General features: G+C 46.2%; 1 protein-coding gene across 1 annotated transcript in view; it reads left to right on the forward strand.

Moving 5' to 3' along the window:
- Positions 1–6,379: 6,379 nt before the first annotated feature.
- Positions 6,380–17,248, forward strand: part of KNG1 (kininogen 1) — a 32,649-nt gene continuing 21,780 nt past the window's right edge. The window contains exons 1-2 of the mRNA XM_070945223.1: positions 6,380–6,685; positions 16,195–16,290. Coding sequence (XP_070801324.1) covers positions 6,500–6,685; positions 16,195–16,290 — 282 coding nt within the window. The 5' untranslated portion in view covers positions 6,380–6,499. The remainder of the gene's footprint in view (positions 6,686–16,194; positions 16,291–17,248) is intronic.

Raw genomic sequence — 17,248 nt, forward strand, 5'->3', positions numbered from 1 at the left:
AGGTGTCAGGTGTCAGGTGTGTTGTTGACCAAGTGCCTGTCAGTCTGAATCCTAAAGTCCCACAAGATCTTGAGTTTCTCATTATATTATTATTATTATTATTATTATTATTATTATTATTATTATTAATCACTCAGTTAGCCAGATGTTCAGACTGGATCTGGCATTTGTCTTTCCAAAGAACCTGACAGATGTTGGCGTTTGTTAAAGGTATCTTCACAGGATGTAAGCTGTTCCATGTAAAGCTGCCTTTAACGATTGATGGTGATTTTGTCAATGATGATTATATTCAAGAAGTGCTCCAGTTGCTTGGGATTGCACCTATTGCTATCGGTATTGCCTCTTTGCCTCTTAACATTTATATGCAGCATGACTCCCAGTAACTCCATGCATTTGTGATGCTTTTCATGATTGATCTAGGCAGGCTTTTTTTCTCTCTTTTCTGATGGTGGATAGGCCTTATAGTTGAGGGACCCACTTTTGATACCAGAACAGCTCTCCAACATTCATCTCTAAGGGCAATCAATGACCTAAGGCTCCTTGTGAGATTACCTGGCAGTGAGCCACCTGTATTCATTACAGGTGCTATAGATAAAAGCCAGAATTGGCCACCAGAACTGTGTAAGCCAATGAATTGTGAGGGCAAAACACAAGGGCCAAGAATAATTTGTAGAAAAAGGCAGAGCTTCTGGTTTTGTTGTTTTTCTTGGCCATCAGTTGCCCCCCAAAAAAACCACACCAGTGGCCATGTGTCCCATAAACCTTCTGTCTTGTGCCACCAGATAGTTTGAGACCAGAAGCCCCAAAATCCTCATCCTGTGTGAAAATTCCCTTTGTGCTTCCCAAAATCCATCAGATAGATTGCAAAGAAGACGTGGTGATTATTAAAATGTTTCTTGGAACCTGGGGAGAAGAGGAGGCCATATTCCGGTCTCATATAGCTTCCAAAGCTGACACCAGCTTCTAAAGTTCCTCTGAGGTCTTAAAGTGAGATACAGGGGGGGGTCACTCTTTTGTGGCAGAGGCTGGCAGAGCTGGAAATGAAGCCGTCATCTCCTATCCCTCCTGGTCCATTGCCTCATTCCTCCCAACAGCAGTATACACCCTATGGCGTCCTTTGTCAGTCTTTCTTGTGTCCCCGGTGATTAACCTTTTCCCACGATCATATCCCTCCCAGTAATCTATTTTCTCACTGCTGTTTATAAAAAAGCCTTTGGTAAGCGTGTTTGCAAGATCCTATTTTACACAGAAATGTTCCGCTTTCTCTTTCGAACTGTCCTGCTGATTGAGAGCTACGATGTTATAGTCTGAAGAAACCAATCGCAGCCACTAGGTGGCGGTCATTTTACGATCAGAGCACCAGCACCCTGAATATACGTCTGGGCTTCTGGTTTCTTCCGTTTAGACCATTAGGGGGCAGTAAAGCTGCCTGGGCTTCACAGTCCTCCTTCCTTGCGATCGCTCAGCTTACCTCCTTTTTGCCAGCTCTCAGAAAAAGTTTATGGAGGGAATATGTCAGATCTGTCCTCTTCAGCTTAGCACTTTGCTGGCATCCTGCCATAAATTGTTAGGCGAAGAGGGGAGGAAAGGAATTGGTGTGTAGAAAGTGCGGGCCTGGATGGGGAGAAACAGGCTCCGACTCAACCCTTCCAAGACCAAGTGGCTGTGGCTTCCGGCGTCCTGATATAGCCAGCTGGTGCCATCGCTGATTATTGGGGGTGAATCATTGGCCCCCACGGAAAGGGCTTGCAACTTGGGCGTCCTCCTGGATACACGGCTGTCTTTAGAAGAGCATATAACGGCCGTGGCCAGGGGAGCTTTTTATCAGGTCCGTCTGATACACCAGTTGTGTCCCTTTCTAGAGCGGGACTCCCTACGCACGGTCACTCAGGCACTCGTCACTTCCCGCCTGGACTACTGCAATGCTCTCTACATGGGGCTCCCTTGGGGTGCACCCGGAGGCTCCAGTTGGTCCAGAATGCGGCCGCGTGGGGGATTATGGGAGCGAAGGGGCACTCCCATGTGACACCTCTCCTGCGCCAGCTGCACTGGCTTCCTGTGGTCTTCCAGATGCGCTTCAAGGTGTTGGTGACCACCTTTAAAGCGCTCCATGGCTTAGGGCCGGGGTATTTACAAGACCGCCTTCTGCCGCCAATATTTATTTATTTATTTATTAAATTTTTATACCGCCCCCTCTCCCGAAGGACTTGGGGCGGTAAACAGCCAGAAGTAAAAACACACAATACAAATATTAAAATATATTAAAACAAAATTAAATTATCTTAGGCTACTCCAATTTAAAACCCCGTTACCCATAAAATTCACCCAATTAAAAATTTTAACCCAGCCCGGCTTGCTGAAATAAAAAAGTCTTCAGGGCCCGGCGGAAAGTCCGGAGGTCCGGGATTAGTCGTATCCCTGGGGGTAGCTCATTCCAGAGGGCGGGTGCCCCTACAGAGAAGGCTCTTCCCCGGGGGGTCGCCAGCCGACATTGCCTGACAGATGGCACCCCGAGGAGACCCTCTCTGTGGGAGCGTGTTGGCCGGTGGGAGGTTATCGGAGGCAGAAGGTGGTCTCGTAAATAACTGGGTCCTAAGCCATGGAGCGCTTTGAAGATGAGAACCAACACCTTGAAGCGCACTCGGAAGACCACCGTGAAGCCACCTCTCGCGCAGGAGAGGTGTCACGTGGGAGCGCCATGTCGCCCCCATAAGTACCCGCGCGGCCGCATTCTGCACCAGTTGGAGCCTCCGGGTGCTCCTCAAGGGGAGCCCCATGTAGAGAGTGTTACAGTAGTCGAGGCGGGAAGTAACGAGGGCATGAGTGACCGTGCATAGGGAGTCCCAATCCAGAAAGGGGCGCAACTGGCGTATCAGGCGAACCTGATAGAAAGCCCCCCTGGCCACGGCCGTCAAATGCTCTTCTAAAGACAGCCGTGCGTCCAGGAGGACACCCAAGTTACGCGCCCTCTCTGTGGGGGCCAATGTCTCGCCCCCAATAGTCAGCGATGGCACCAGCTGACTATATCGGGACGCCGGCAGCCACAGCCACTCAGTCTTGGAGGGATTGAGTCGGAGCCTGTTCCTCCCCATCCAGACCCGCACCGCCTCCAGGCACCGGGACATCACTTCAAGGGCATCGTTGGGGTGGTCTGGGGTGGAGATGTACAGCTGGGTGTCATCAGCGTACAGATGGCACTGCACCCCAAAACCACGGATGATCTCGCCCAGCGGCTTCACATAAATGTTGAACAGGAGAGGCGAGAGGACCGACCCTTGTGGCACCCCACAAACCAAGTGCCTTGAGGTCGACCTCTGCCCTCCAGCCAACACAGACTGCGACCGGTCGGAGAGATAGGAGGAGAACCACCGTAAAACAGTGCCTCCCACTCCTAACCCCTCCAACCGGCGCAGCATGATACCATGGTCGATGGTATCAAAAGCCGCTGAGAGGTCTAATAGGACCAGAACAGAGGAACAACCTCTGTCCCGAGCCCTCCAGAGATCATCAACCAACGCGACCAATGCCGTTTCCGTGCTGTACCCGGGCCTGAAGCCGGACTGGAACGGATCTAGATAGACGGTTTCATCCAGGTACTGCGGGAGCTGTCGCGCAACCACACTCTCAACAACCTTCGCCAAGAAGCGAAGGTTGGAAACTGGACGATAATTTGGTAAAACAGCTGGGTCCAGAGAGGGCTTCTTAGCCTCCCACCGGCCAGTTCGCTCACACAGAGAGGGCCTCCTCAGGGTTCCGTCAGCCAGACAATGTTGGCTGGCGACCCCCAGGGGGAGAGCCTTCTCTGTGGCGGCACCTGCTCTCTGGAACAACCTACCCCCAGAGATACGCACGATACCAGACCGCCAGAATTTTCGTCGGGCCCTGAAAACACATCTATTCCATCTAGCCGGGCTGGCTTGACCCCATCCTTACAGTTTTAAATTTATAATTGGTTTTAATTGGGGTATTTTAAATTGATGGCCAAAATTATTTAATGTTTTTTAAATTGTTTTTAAATTTTATATGTTGTATTTTTACCGTGGTTGTTCACCGCCCTGAGTCCTGTTGGAGAAGGGCGGTATACAAATTAAATAAATAATAATAATAAAAATAAAGTAGAGAGGGGTGGGGGGGTGGAGAGACAGTCCTGAGGGAAACCAGAAGTGTGAGAACCAGTAGATTCCAGCCTTCAAGGCTGGCGAGCCTAGGAAAGGAATGTGAATTGCACCAAGCAACACCAAACATCCGAGCGGTTCCCAAAACACCTACACGGAACATCATTGGACAAAGACAGACCGGTCAAGGGGAGGAGGGATGGGGAGAAGGGGAAAATGTTGCAACGTTTTGTATGGGAACTTTAGTTCTAGCCTTGCTTTGTTTACAACCATTAATCCTTAGTGAAAGAACATATAGAATTTATATGTTCAATCCAATGGAGTTGAGGGTCTTTCTTTTCTAGGGATCTAGCTGGGTCAAGCCTGACAGAATGACTGTCCGTAACTTGGACAACAGATGTGCCAGGTGTTTGGCGTGTTTATCAGGGGCCATCTCAAAAGACAACATTCTTTGTTTCGGATGATGCATGGACTCTGATTTGAGAAAGAGATCAGCCTTCCCTGCAGATCATTTTTCACAGCTCTGGCACTGTCAGTTATTGAGCAAGGCTCGTATTTCCAAGCCTGCAAGCATGTTTATGACAGGAAAATCTCACAGAAATCCTGCACCAGCAAAACTGTCATACTGTATTTGATGTGTTAGGAATCTTATAAAAAGTCTCCACTAAAATGTGCGTATATTTTGGTATATTTGGTACTAGTCTCCAAATATGCAACACACATAATTTGGCTCTCATATGCACTTTTGACATTATTTTTCCTAATAGAACCCAAATGCATACATTGTTTTCCTGAATAATACACTTTTCTAAATAGAAACAGAAACAATCAATGTGCTCTTAATAGTCTCAAACTAGAGGTGGGTTTCAGCAGGTTCTGACCAGTTCTGGAGAACCGGTAGCAGAAATTTTGAGTAGTTCGGAGAACCGGTAGCAAAAATTCTGACTGGCCCCACCACCATCTATTCTCTGCCTCCCAAGTCCCATCTGATCAGGAGGAAAAGGGAATTTTGCAGTATCCTTCCCCTGCCACGCCCACCAAGCCATGCCATGCCCACCAAGCCACACCCACAGAACCGGTAGTAAAAAATTTTGAAACCCACCACTGAATTAGTACTGTATATGTTAAAGGCTTCAAGGATTTGATAACGCTTTTGACTGAAAAACCTATTTGATTTCTTCTTTGAAAAAAGAATGTATTGTGGGTGTATTTTTGAGTTTCTCCGTAAAATAGTTGTAGATAATGAATGGAAGACAAATCTGAAGTGAAGAAAAATCACATACAGCAAAGGGTTTCTTCCTATAGATCTACAGGAGATGGCGCTATACAAGAATATAATATACAATTTGCTATCTGTCTCTAAAGTCACAATGCTCTATAGTTACAATGGCAGACTCAGTTACAATGTCCTGGGGTCATGTGTAGAGGTGGGATTGAAAAATTTTAGCAACCGTTTCTCTGCCCGCTTGCTGGGTGGGCGTGGCCATGGGGGCATGGCCTAGACGGCTTCCTGCATCACAGTCGGGGGAGTGTTTTCACCCTCCCCAGGCTCTAGAGGCTTTCCTTGAGCCTTCAGGAGGGCAAAAACGGTCTCCCCCGGGCTCCAGAGGCCGGAAATGGGCCCAGATTTCTGGTACTTCCAGTAGGCCTGTTTTTCACCCTCCCAGAACCTCTGCGTGGGTCCTGCACTTATCTGGAATCCAAAACAGGCTGCGTGGAGACTCCTGGGAGGGGAGGGGCAAGGTTGGCGGAGTCAGCCAGTCCTTGCAACTACCGGTTTGGCGAACCAGATTAAAATTAACATCCGGTTCGCCCGAACTGGTCTGAACCGGTTGAATCCCACCCCTAGTTACATGATCTGCTTTTGTGACATTCTGACAACAAAGTCAATGAAGAAGCAAGGCTCACTTAACAACCATGTTGCTAACTTAACAACTGGGGTGATTTACTCAACCTATTGTGGCAAGAAAGATTGTAAAATGGGCTAAAACTCAATTTAGCAACTGCTTAGAAACAAATGTTTTGGGCTCAGTTGTAGTCATAAATCAAGGACCCCCTGCGTTAACATTCTGGAAAATATCCTTGAATTTACCCAACGTGACCTACCATCAAAACTGTATGTTCTGACTTTGAGATTGTAAAGTGCCAACTTGCATTGTGAACTGCAGGTGAATAAACTTGGTTTTTTTTAAAAAAAAGTTTGGGGCTTAAATAAACCACAAAGGTTGTTTACACGGCTTATATGACTTGAGGCCATGAAATAGCTTTGTTTACTTTGAGTTCTCTGGTATCTGCTAGGAAGACATACCTCACCAGTTATCTTGAAGCTCTTTCTCTCCTTTCCACGCTCATCAGAAGCTCAAAGAAGCTTCTGTCACCTGGCTATGGAAGTCTTCATTCTGCTAGTCCTCAGCATTGGACTTTGCCAAGCCGGTCTTGTCCAAGATGAAGTGAGCTGTGATGACCCAGAAGTTTTTGAAGCTGTGGCTAGAGCAATAAAAGAACTTAATGAAGAGAGAACTCAAGGAAATAAATTTGCTCTCAATGTCGTCCTTCATGCCCACAGAATAGTAAGTAAATTTGGTAACAACCAGAACGTCAAAAAAGCTAATTAACGGGAATTTTGTAGTTGGGGACTTGCACAAGAGTGCACCATCAGTACCATTGTATGACGTTGAATAGTAGTCATCTGAGAGTTTTCCTCAGATTTAATGTTTAATTTAACAGAAAGAAAGAAAAATCATTACATGCACGGCAAGGAGTCATCTTTACAGTGTTTCGTTTGTTCGATTTTGGGTTTTTTGAAATCCCATTCCCCCCCACACCAAAAAAATTGCCCCTTTCTGCTTGAATGAGCATTTTAATGACACAAAGCGGACCCTTCCTCAAATAATCTAAAACTACTATAATTCAGCTCTTTGTAATTCCAGAAGCTCTCAGGGGCTTTGCATTCCAACCAATTATTTTATTTACAAGAACTTTGTTTCGGGAAGGGGGAAATTCTTCCAATTCTTCAAACAACTTTCAGAGGTATGGTGGTACTTTCAAGTACGTTGAGTGGGGAATTATTGGAGCTGTAGTCTCACATTTTTGGAGAGCAACCTTCCCAATTCTGCTGCTTTGTCATACAAAACAAGAGCCTTGGTAGTACAGTGGTCTAAGGCACCCTGTTATTAAGCTGGTTATTAAGACCAACTGCCTGCAATTACTGCAGGTTTGAATCTCACCAGGCTCAAGGTTGACTCAGCCTTCCATCCTTTCTAAGGTAGGTAAATTGAGGACCCAGTTTGTGGGGGCAATAAGCTGACTTTGTATAAATATACAAAAGGATGAAGGCTATTGCTTAACGCATTGTAAGCCGCCCTGAGTCTCCGGAGAAGGGCGGCATATAAATCAAATTTTTAAAAAAAACAAAAAACATAATAGATGCAACCATTTGGCAGTTTCCATTTAACATTGTCTAACTTGGATTTCCATAAATTTGAATTTTGGCAACGTTAACATTGATCCCTGTTTCTGCACTATTATTTTTTATTATTATTTATTAGATTTCTATACTGCCCTTCTCCCGGAGGACTCAAGGTGGTGTACAGCCATATTAAAACACATAGATTTACAAAATTTAAAACCAATTAAAATCAAATATATAAAAAATTTGGCCCACAAATTAAAACACACATACACCCATTATAAAATTCGTATTAGGCCAGCCCGGCTTGCTGGAACAGAAGAGTCTTCAAGGCGCGGCGAAAGGTACGCAGGTTGGAGCTAAAACGGACTTCTAGGGGCTGCTCATTCCAGAGGGCTGGTGCCCCCACAGAGAAGGCATGGTAGTCGCAAAGGTGCTTTTTCAAAAGGCCACTGAACTTTCTTATTCCTTGAAGACGTTTCAGTTCTCATCCAAGAAGCTTTTTCAGTTCTGACTGAATGGTGGAGAACTGAAGAAGCTTTTGGGATGAGAAGCGAAACATCTTCAAGGAAAAAAGAAAGTCTAGTTGCCTTTTGAAAAAGCACCTTTGGGATGTCATTCTTGAAGCAATTTCAGAGAATGCTCTTTTGTGGCCTCTGCAGCCTCCAAAAACCACAGGGAAGCACGGCCCTCTCATGCAATTTCCAGTAGGTCCAAAAACTATACAAGAGCACACCTCATTCTCACATGGCCCCAAAATCGCAAGAGTGTAGAGCATGCTTTCAAGAATAGCCGTCGGGCATTTATAAACACTTTGTGGCATGTCACTTTTGACATGTTTATCATAGGTTCACCCTCACTGCAATATTTTTTATTTATTTTTATTTGATTTATATGCTGCCCTTCTCCGGAGACTCAGGGTGGCTTACAATGCGTTAAGCAATAGCCTTCATTCTTTTGTATATTTATACAAAGTCAGCTTATTGCCCCCACAATCTGGGTCCTCATTTTACCTACTTTAGAAAGGATGGAAGCCTGAGTCAACCTTGAGCCTGGTGAGATTTGAACTTGCGGTAATTGCAGGCAGCTGATGTTAATAACAGTGCTTTAGTCTGCTGCGCCACCAGACCATCCACTATTAATACTTCTTATATATCTATCTACGGAATCCAATTGGATGGCCATCAAAGCAAAACTGAGGTTGAATTCTTTGTGGTTTAGGGTATTGTGAGAAGTAGCTCAACATGATAAACCCTATGTATCTAGGCATGAACATGGGGATTGATCAGAGGAGTTGCATACACCTAATTTAACTTAAATTTAATTGGATTATATATTTTTGCCCTGGTCCCACTCCAGCACTTCCCCCTTTCTGTGGCTCAGTCCTTGGATTGTACTCAGTGGGCAAAATGGAGTCATGCCATTTATCTTTGGATTAAAGCAGTAGATGTTACAAATAGGCAATGCATTCCTACCTCTGACTTTCATGTTGTCCAAGCAAAAATCAGGCGATGTTTACAGAGGTTAAATATTTGATCAGTTAGACATTTACTGAAAGTTTGCTTTGGATTTCAACTTGATTTGCCTTCATAATAGTACAGCCTTTATTGTCATTGTACATGTTAATGTTAATGTTAATGTTAATTTTATTTATATACCGCCCTTCTCCTGAAGGACTCAGGGCGGTGTACAGCCAATTTAAAAACATAAATATACAGACATCATCATTAAAAGTAATTAAAATCAATTAAACAGTTTCGGCCAAAATTTAAAACCCCAAGTTAAAACTCCAATTTAAAAACCATTTAAATAGACAGCCCCGCCTGTCCGAACAGTAGGATCTTGAGGGCACAGCGAAAAACCCGGAGGTCAGAGATTGTACGTATTTCTGGGGGCAGTTCATTCCAAAGGGCAGGAGCTCCCACTGGGAAGGCTCTCCTCTGGGTGTCGCCAACCGGCATAATTTGGCTGACGGCACCCTGAGGAGTCCCTCTCTGTGGGAGCGAACTGGTCGGTGGGAGACTATTGGTGGCAGAAGGCGGTCCCGTAAATACCCTGGTCCTATGCCATGGAGTGCTTTAAAGGTGGTAACCAACACCTTGAATTGCACCTGGAAGATCATTAGAGATCATTAGATCTCTCAGCAGCTTTTGATACCATTGACCATGGTATCATGCTGCACCGGTTGGAAGGGTTGGGGGTGGGAGGCACCGTACTACGGTGGTTCTCCTCCTTTCTCTCCGACCGGTCGCAGTCTGTGTTGACAGGGGGGCAGAGGTCGACCCCGAGGCCCCTTATATGTGGGGTGCCACAAGGATCGGTCCTCTCGCCCCTTTTGTTCAACATTTATGTGAAGCCGCTGGGCGAGATCATCCGTGGTTTCGGGGTGGAGTACCATCAGTACGCTGACAACACCCAGCTGTACATCTCCACCCCAGACCACCCCAACGATGCCCTTGAAGTGATGTCCCGGTGCCTGGAGGCCGTACGGAACTGGATGGGGAGAAACAGGCTCAGACTCAACCCATCCAAGACCGAGTGGCTGTGGTTTCCGACGTCCCGATATAGTCAGCTGGTGCCATCGCTGACTATTGGGAGCGAAGCATTGGCCCCCACGGAGAGGGCTCACAACTTGGGTGTCCTCCTGGATTCACGGCTGTCTTTAGAAGAGCACTTGACGGCCGTGACCGGGAGGATTTTTCATCAGGTTCGCCTGATCCGCCAGTTGCGTCCCTTTCTGGATCGGGACTCGTTACGCACGGTCACTCATGCCCTCGTCACCTCCCGTCTGGACTACTGTAACGCTCTCTACATGGGGCTCCCCTCGAGGAGCACTCGGAGGCTCCAACTGGCGCAGAGTGCAGCTGCGCGGGTGGTGATGGGAGCGACGTGGCGCTCCCATGTAACGCCCCTCCTGCGCGAGCTGCACTGGCTCCCGGTGGTCTTCCGAGTGCGCTTCAAGGTTTTGGTTATCACCTTTAGAGCGCTCCATGGCTTAGGACCTGGTTATCTACGGGACCGCTTGCTACCACCAATAGCCTCCCACCGACCAGTACGCTCCCATAGAGAGGGGCTCCTCCGGGTGCCGTCGGCCAAACAATGTCGACTGGCAGCCCCCAGGGGGAGAGCCTTCTCTGTGGGGGCACCTACTATCTGGAACGAGCTCCCCCCCGAGATACGGAGGATTCCGGATCTGCGTACCTTCCGTCGCACGCTTAAGACGTTCCTATTCCAGCAAGCCGGCCTGACCTAAACTTCTCCGCTTTTAAATGGGAACTTTAAATTTGGTTTTAAATTATTGGGGTTTTAAATATGGTTCAGCCAAATTTATTTAATTTGTTTTATCTCTATTTTAAATTTTGTATTTCCATGTTTTATTTTTATGGCTGTTCACCGCCCTGAGTCCTTCGGGAGTAGGGCGGTATACAAATTCAATAAATACAAATACAAATACAAATACTGGGAGCCAGTGCAGCTCGTGCAGGAGGGGTGTTACATGGGCGCAATGAGTTGCGCCTATAACCACCCGCGCGGCAGCATTCTGGACCAGTTGGAGCCTCTGAGTGCTCTTCAAGGGGAGCCCCATGTAGAGAGCATTACAGAAGTCCAGACAGCAGGTGACAAGGGCATGAGTGACCGTGTGTAGGGCATCCCGGTCTAGAAAGGGAAGCAACTGGCAGATCAGGAGAACCTGATAAAAAGCCCCCCTGGCCACGGCCGTCATGTGCTCTTCTAAAGACAGCCGTGCATCCAGGAGGACACCCTGATTGTGAGCCTTCTCTGTGGGGGGCAAAGATTCACCCCCAATAGTCAACAATGGCACCAGCTGACTATACCGGGGTGAAGTACCATCTGTACGCTGACGACACCCAGCTGTACATCTCCACCCCGGATCACCCCAACGATGCCCTTGAAGTGATGTCCCAGTGCCTGGAGGCCGTACGGATCTGGATGGGGAGAAACGGGCTCAGGCTCAACCCATCCAAGACCGAGTGGCTGTGGTTTCCGACGTCCCAATATAGTCAGCTGGCGCCATCGCTGGCTATTGGGGGCGAATCATTGGCCCCCACGGAAAGGGTTTGTAACTTGGGCGTCCTCCTGGACTCACGGCTGTCTTTAGAAGAGCACTTGACGGCCGTGACCGGGAGGATTTTTTATCAGGTTCGCCTGATTCGCCAGTTACGTCCCTTTCTAGATCGGGACTTGTTACGCACAGTCACTCATGCCCTCGTCACCTCTCGCCTGGACTATTGTAATGCTCTCTACATGGGGCTCCCCTTGAGGTGCACCCGGAGGCTCCAACTGGCGCAGAGTGCGGCCGCGCGGGTGGTTATGGGAGCAACATGGAGCTCCCATGTAACACCTCTCCTGCGCTTCAAGGTTCTGGTTACCACCTTTAAAGTGCTCCATGGCTTAGGACCTGGTTATTTACGGGACCGCCTACTACCACCAACAGCCTCCCACCGACCAGTACGCTCCCACAGAGAGGGGCTCCTCCAGGTGCCGTCGGCCAAACAATGTCAGCTGTCGGCCCCTAGGGGGAGAGCCTTCTCTGTGGGGGCACCAACGATCTGGAATGAGCTCCCCCCAGAGATACGGAGGATTCCGGATCTGCGCACCTTCCGCTGCGAGTTGAAGACGCTTTTATTTCATCAAGCGGGCCTCGCCTAAATCTTCTCCCTTTTAAGTGTAAATTTTAAATTTTTTAATGTATTTTAAAATTATGGGTATTTTAAATTATGGGTATTAATTCAGCCAAATTTATTTAATTCATTTTATTTGATTTTAAATTTTGTATATTTATGTGTTTTATTTTATGGCTGTACACCGCCCTGAGTCCTTCGGGAGTAGGGCGGTATAGAAATTCAATAAATAAATAAATAAATAAATAAATAAATAAATAAATAAATAAATAAATAAATAAATAAATACCGTGACGCCGGAAGCCACAGCCACTTGGTCTTGGAAGGGTTGAGTCTGAGCCTGTTTCTCCCCATCCAGACCCGCACGGCCTCCAGACAGCGGGACATCCCATCAAGGGCATCATTGGGGTGGTCTGGTCATGTATACAACGAAATTGGCTAAGCCTCTTAAAAGGACTGTTTTGCGGCACAGCAGACACCTGCAAGGATTTTGACTCCAATAATGTTTTTGATTCTTGAAGCTGCCGTGATCATTGCAAAGTTAGTTAGCTTTAAGACGAGTTTATCCAGATTTCTCTACCTTGACAACTTTAAGAGGTTGGATTTGGACTCCCAGAATTCCCCAGCCAGCATGCATTTTTGTCTCCAAAGCAGCAATAAAGGTATAAAAACTTCTGTTTGGATTGTAGCAGTTCTACCTACATGGGAGTTGTAAAAATAGTACATTTCTACCAGTAGTGGGTTTCAAATCCCGGGGCTACCGGTTCGCTATCAGTAGCGGGCAGGCGGGCGCACTCGCTTTGCGCAGAGCGTTTTTGATGACGTCTAGGCGGGTGGGCAGAGCCTCCCACCACCGTCACTACTGGTTCGCCCAAACCAGGGCGAACCGGGAGCAACCCACCACTGATTTCTACTCTGAAAAAAACAGCAGATCATCAAGAGAGCTAGCCCTAAACTGCTTTTGCTGACTTTGTTGTTTTGTGTGGAAAAATAGTCAACCAAAATAAGGGTTTCCTTAATTAAAGCTGAAGAACACTTTTTAAATCTAGGATCCTACAGATATAAAGGTAAAAGTTTCCCTGTCCAATCGTATCTAACTCATCTTTGAGTTATCTTTGGGGTAGTGTTCATCTTTGTTTCTTAGCCGAGGGAGCCAACAACACTGGCTCCAGGGTCATATGGCTAACATGACAATATGCTGCAACCCACACCATGGGACAAAAACCACAAAATGCTGTTACTTTTCCCACCAAAGGGGTACCTATTGATCTACTCACATTTTGCATGCTTTCCAGATGCTAGGTGGGCAGGGGTTGGAGCAAGTAACAGGAGCTCGCCTGTTGCAAGGCACTCAGGTCTCGAACTTGGGCTGTCGGCCAGCTGACAAGCTCAGTGTCCTTGACCACTGAGCCACTGCATGCCCGCCCTACAGGTATATAATATTTAGGGAATGAAGGTTTGCTTGGATTCCACGGGGAAGAAGTCCTGAGACGTTGTGGGTGCAGACATAGAGCCACTGTGGACAACTTCCTAAATCAAATGAGTCCTTTTCTGGGATCATATTGCATCAGGGGAGGGTGCTCACACAATCCTAGGAAAACACTTTTTCTTCTCTGAATCCAAAGTGCTTCCCAGCTCTATACTTACTTACTTACTTACTTACTTACTTACTTACTTACTTGCTTATTTCATCAAGCATGTATTAGATGACAGATATAAATATAAACATGATTATGAATACATGATATGGATACGAGTAAATGGGGACAGTAGGACAGGGGCGATAGGCACGCTGGTGCGCTTATGCACGGCCCTTACAGACCTTTTAGGAATGGGGTGAGGTTGACAGTAGACAGTCTAAGGTTAAAGTTTTGGGGTTTTGGAGAAGAAACCACAGAGTCAGGTAGTGCATTCCAGGTATTGACCACTCTGTTGCTGAAGTCATATTTTCTGCAATCGAGTTTGGAGCAGTTTACCTTAAGTTTGTATGTATTGTGTGCTCGTGTATTCTTGTGGTTGAAGCTGAAGTATTCATTGACAGGTAGGCCATTATAGCAGATAATTTTATGTACTATGCATAGGTCGGACTCAAGGCGGCGAAGTTCTAAGTTGTCTAAGCCCAAAATTTCAAATCTGGTGGCATAAGGTATTCCGTTGCGAGCAGAAGAGTGGAGGACTCTTCTTGTTAAATATCTCTGGACTTGTTCAATTGTATTCATGTCCAATATGCAGTGCGGGTTCCAGACAGATGAGCTGTATTCAAGAATTGGTCTAGCAAAAGTTTTGTATGCCCTAGTTCGCAGTACATTACCGTAGAAGAAGCTACACAAGATTAGGATAACAACTCTTAATGCCTTTTTGGCAATGCTGTTACAGTGAGCTCTGGCACTTAAATCATTAGAGATCAGTATTCCAAGGTCCTTGACAGAGTGAGGATCGTCTACAAGGTCGTATCCGCCCAGCTTGTATTTTGTGTTCTGATTTTTTTTTGCCAATGTGTAAGACAGAGCATTTGTTGGTTGAGATTTGGAGTTGCCAATTGTTTGACCATTCTGTCACATAGTCAAGGTCTCTTTGTAGGGTAGCAGCATTGTCGATGGTGTTGAATAGTTTTACATACAGGTAATCCTCAATTTACATTCCGCAAGGCGGTTGTTAAGACAGTCATACCCGAATTTACAACCTTTTTTTGCCATGGTTGTTAAGCAAATCACTGCAGTCATTAAGCAAATCTAGCACCACCACCACCCATTGACTTTGCTTGTTAGAAGTCAGCTGGGAAGGTCAAAAATGCTGATCACATCAGCCCAAGATGATATGAGAAATACATGCTGGTTGCCAAGCGCCCAAATTTTGATCATACAACTGTGGTGATGCTGTGACAGTCATAAGTATGAGGACCAGTTGGAAGTCACCTTTTCAATGCCATTGTAACTTCGAACCATTGCTAACGGAATGGTTGCATGTTGAGGACTACCTGGGTTGATATAACTTTAAGTATTTCTTTGAGGTTCTTTGGAGCTCCATCACTTGGGACTTTCAAGAGGAGATTGGACTGCCATTTGTCAGAAACGGTGTAGGGTCTCCTGCTGAGCAAAGGGTTGGACTAGATGACCTATAAGGTCCCTTCCAACTCTGTTAAACTGCATCTGTATGCTGTAGAAACATAGAAGAACATTGGCAGATTTTTCTCATTACTTGTTGTGGCCTGTCAGCGGCCTGTGCAGCTAGTAGCTGATTCCGACAGTGAAGAGGCTGGTGTGGTGCTGCGCCAGCAGCCTGTGCAGCTGGTACTCAAGTCAGACAATGAGGAGGCTGGAGAAGATGTGGTGCCAGAGGCGGGGATTCAGCCAGGGCCTTCAGAACCTCCAGAAGCTCCCATAAGTGAAGAGGAAGAAGAGGAGGAGCCTCTTCTCGATGCACGGGCACGCAGAGCTGCCAAAAGGCAGAAGTGGCTCCTCAGGAGGAGGTCTTCTCGAGAGTAAGGCTTGGGGCTAATTGGCCACTCCCTTAGCCTATTTAAGGACGTACGACGACTGAGGCAATTTGCAGGGAACAACTTCATTCACTCTCCTTCGCATCCTGATCTTAGTTCTCTTATCAGTTTCCTGCAAATTGCTTCTGGGCTTTCTGCCAACCATAGTAAGATTACAATTATTTATTCTTTGGATTCTTGTAGGCTGTTAAGAAAGTTAATTAACAGCCTTTATTTGAAAAAGACTGATTTAATTTAGTAAATTAAGGTTTGTACAGACTTTGTGTGTGCTGCGTTCTTTGGAATCCGTAGCTGGGGCAGAACATTACTAGGACATGGACCATTACAGGTGGAATGGCCATCAAAATAAAAATGCAACTTTGAGATAAATTATGTTATTTATATGTTTAATCATTGGTTGGGCTTCACTTTATTCCTGTGTTGTTTTAACTGTTAGACACTCAGAATCGTGTATTTGAGATGGGCGGCCGTATCGATTTATTAAATAAATAAATGAAATTGCAACAGCACTCATGTAAATACTCTTTTCAGGCAGATAAAAAATTCCATGTCATCTATCAAGTAAGAGAAACCACGTGTCCAATTGCTGCGGACAAGCCTTGGCAAAACTGTGATTTTTCAGGAGGAGTAAGTATTCATTCTTCCTCCTTTGAAGTGACCAGAAAGAGGTTCATGGTGGACAGCAAGAAGAAAGAGAGAGATGTACGGTATATAGTGCTGCTAGGATCACCATATGCAACGAGACAAAAGATGTCATTAAAATAGTCTTGTGGAGAAATTGCATTTTGGCACCAGCCTCAAGGTTGGGTACTATTAGGTAGATTTCTTAGCAGTTTTCAGACATGTGGACTTCAACTCCCAGAGTTCTCTTGCTAATAAGCTAGCGGAGGAATTCTGGGAGCGGAAGCCCATATTCCTCAAAGCCGCCAATTTGGCCTATATTGTCATGTGACTATTGAGGGGAACAGTTGGCCCATTAAAAAATAACCCCACCTTTTGTGCCCAGGTGGTGTCACCTGACCCTTAAAGGCCAATAGAAAGAAAGAAGAGATTTCTATCGGATTTGGGTGGGAAAAATTTAGATATCTTGGCTGGAATCTAGGATGAGGGGTGACTTCAGACAAGGTTGAAAGTTATTGAGTTAGAATTACATTAGGAGCTTCTTTATTTAAATTCTATCTGTTCTGACCCAGCCTTAGCAGAAACAAGAAACAGACTCCTTGTCACAAAAAAACCCTCTTTATTTATCTCCTGTGAATTAATGGCATTTACACACCAAAAAGTCCAGGCAATAGTCCTTCAAAGAGTTAACTGCAGTAACAGACCTGACAAGTTCCTTGCGATAATTGCCAGGCCGTGAGCTCCCAGCCTGCAAATTATATTCTGGCAAGCAGTCTCTGAGGCACGAAAGGCAATGAGCAAAATTTTCAGAAATCCGAACTGTTGTCTTCTATGACCACCACTCCCCTTTCCTTCTATTTATTCCCCAGCCAGGGAGGGGACATTCAGCATCGATGTGTGCCTTGCTTCCCAAGTCAACTCCTTGCCCTCAATTGTTCTCCTCTCCTAACAGCTCTGGGCATAC

This window comes from Pituophis catenifer, unplaced genomic scaffold (genome assembly GCF_029215685.1).
Source record: "Pituophis catenifer annectens isolate HBS135680 unplaced genomic scaffold, rPitCat1.0.hap2 SCAF_6, whole genome shotgun sequence".
Taxonomy (NCBI): Eukaryota; Metazoa; Chordata; class Lepidosauria; order Squamata; family Colubridae; genus Pituophis; species Pituophis catenifer.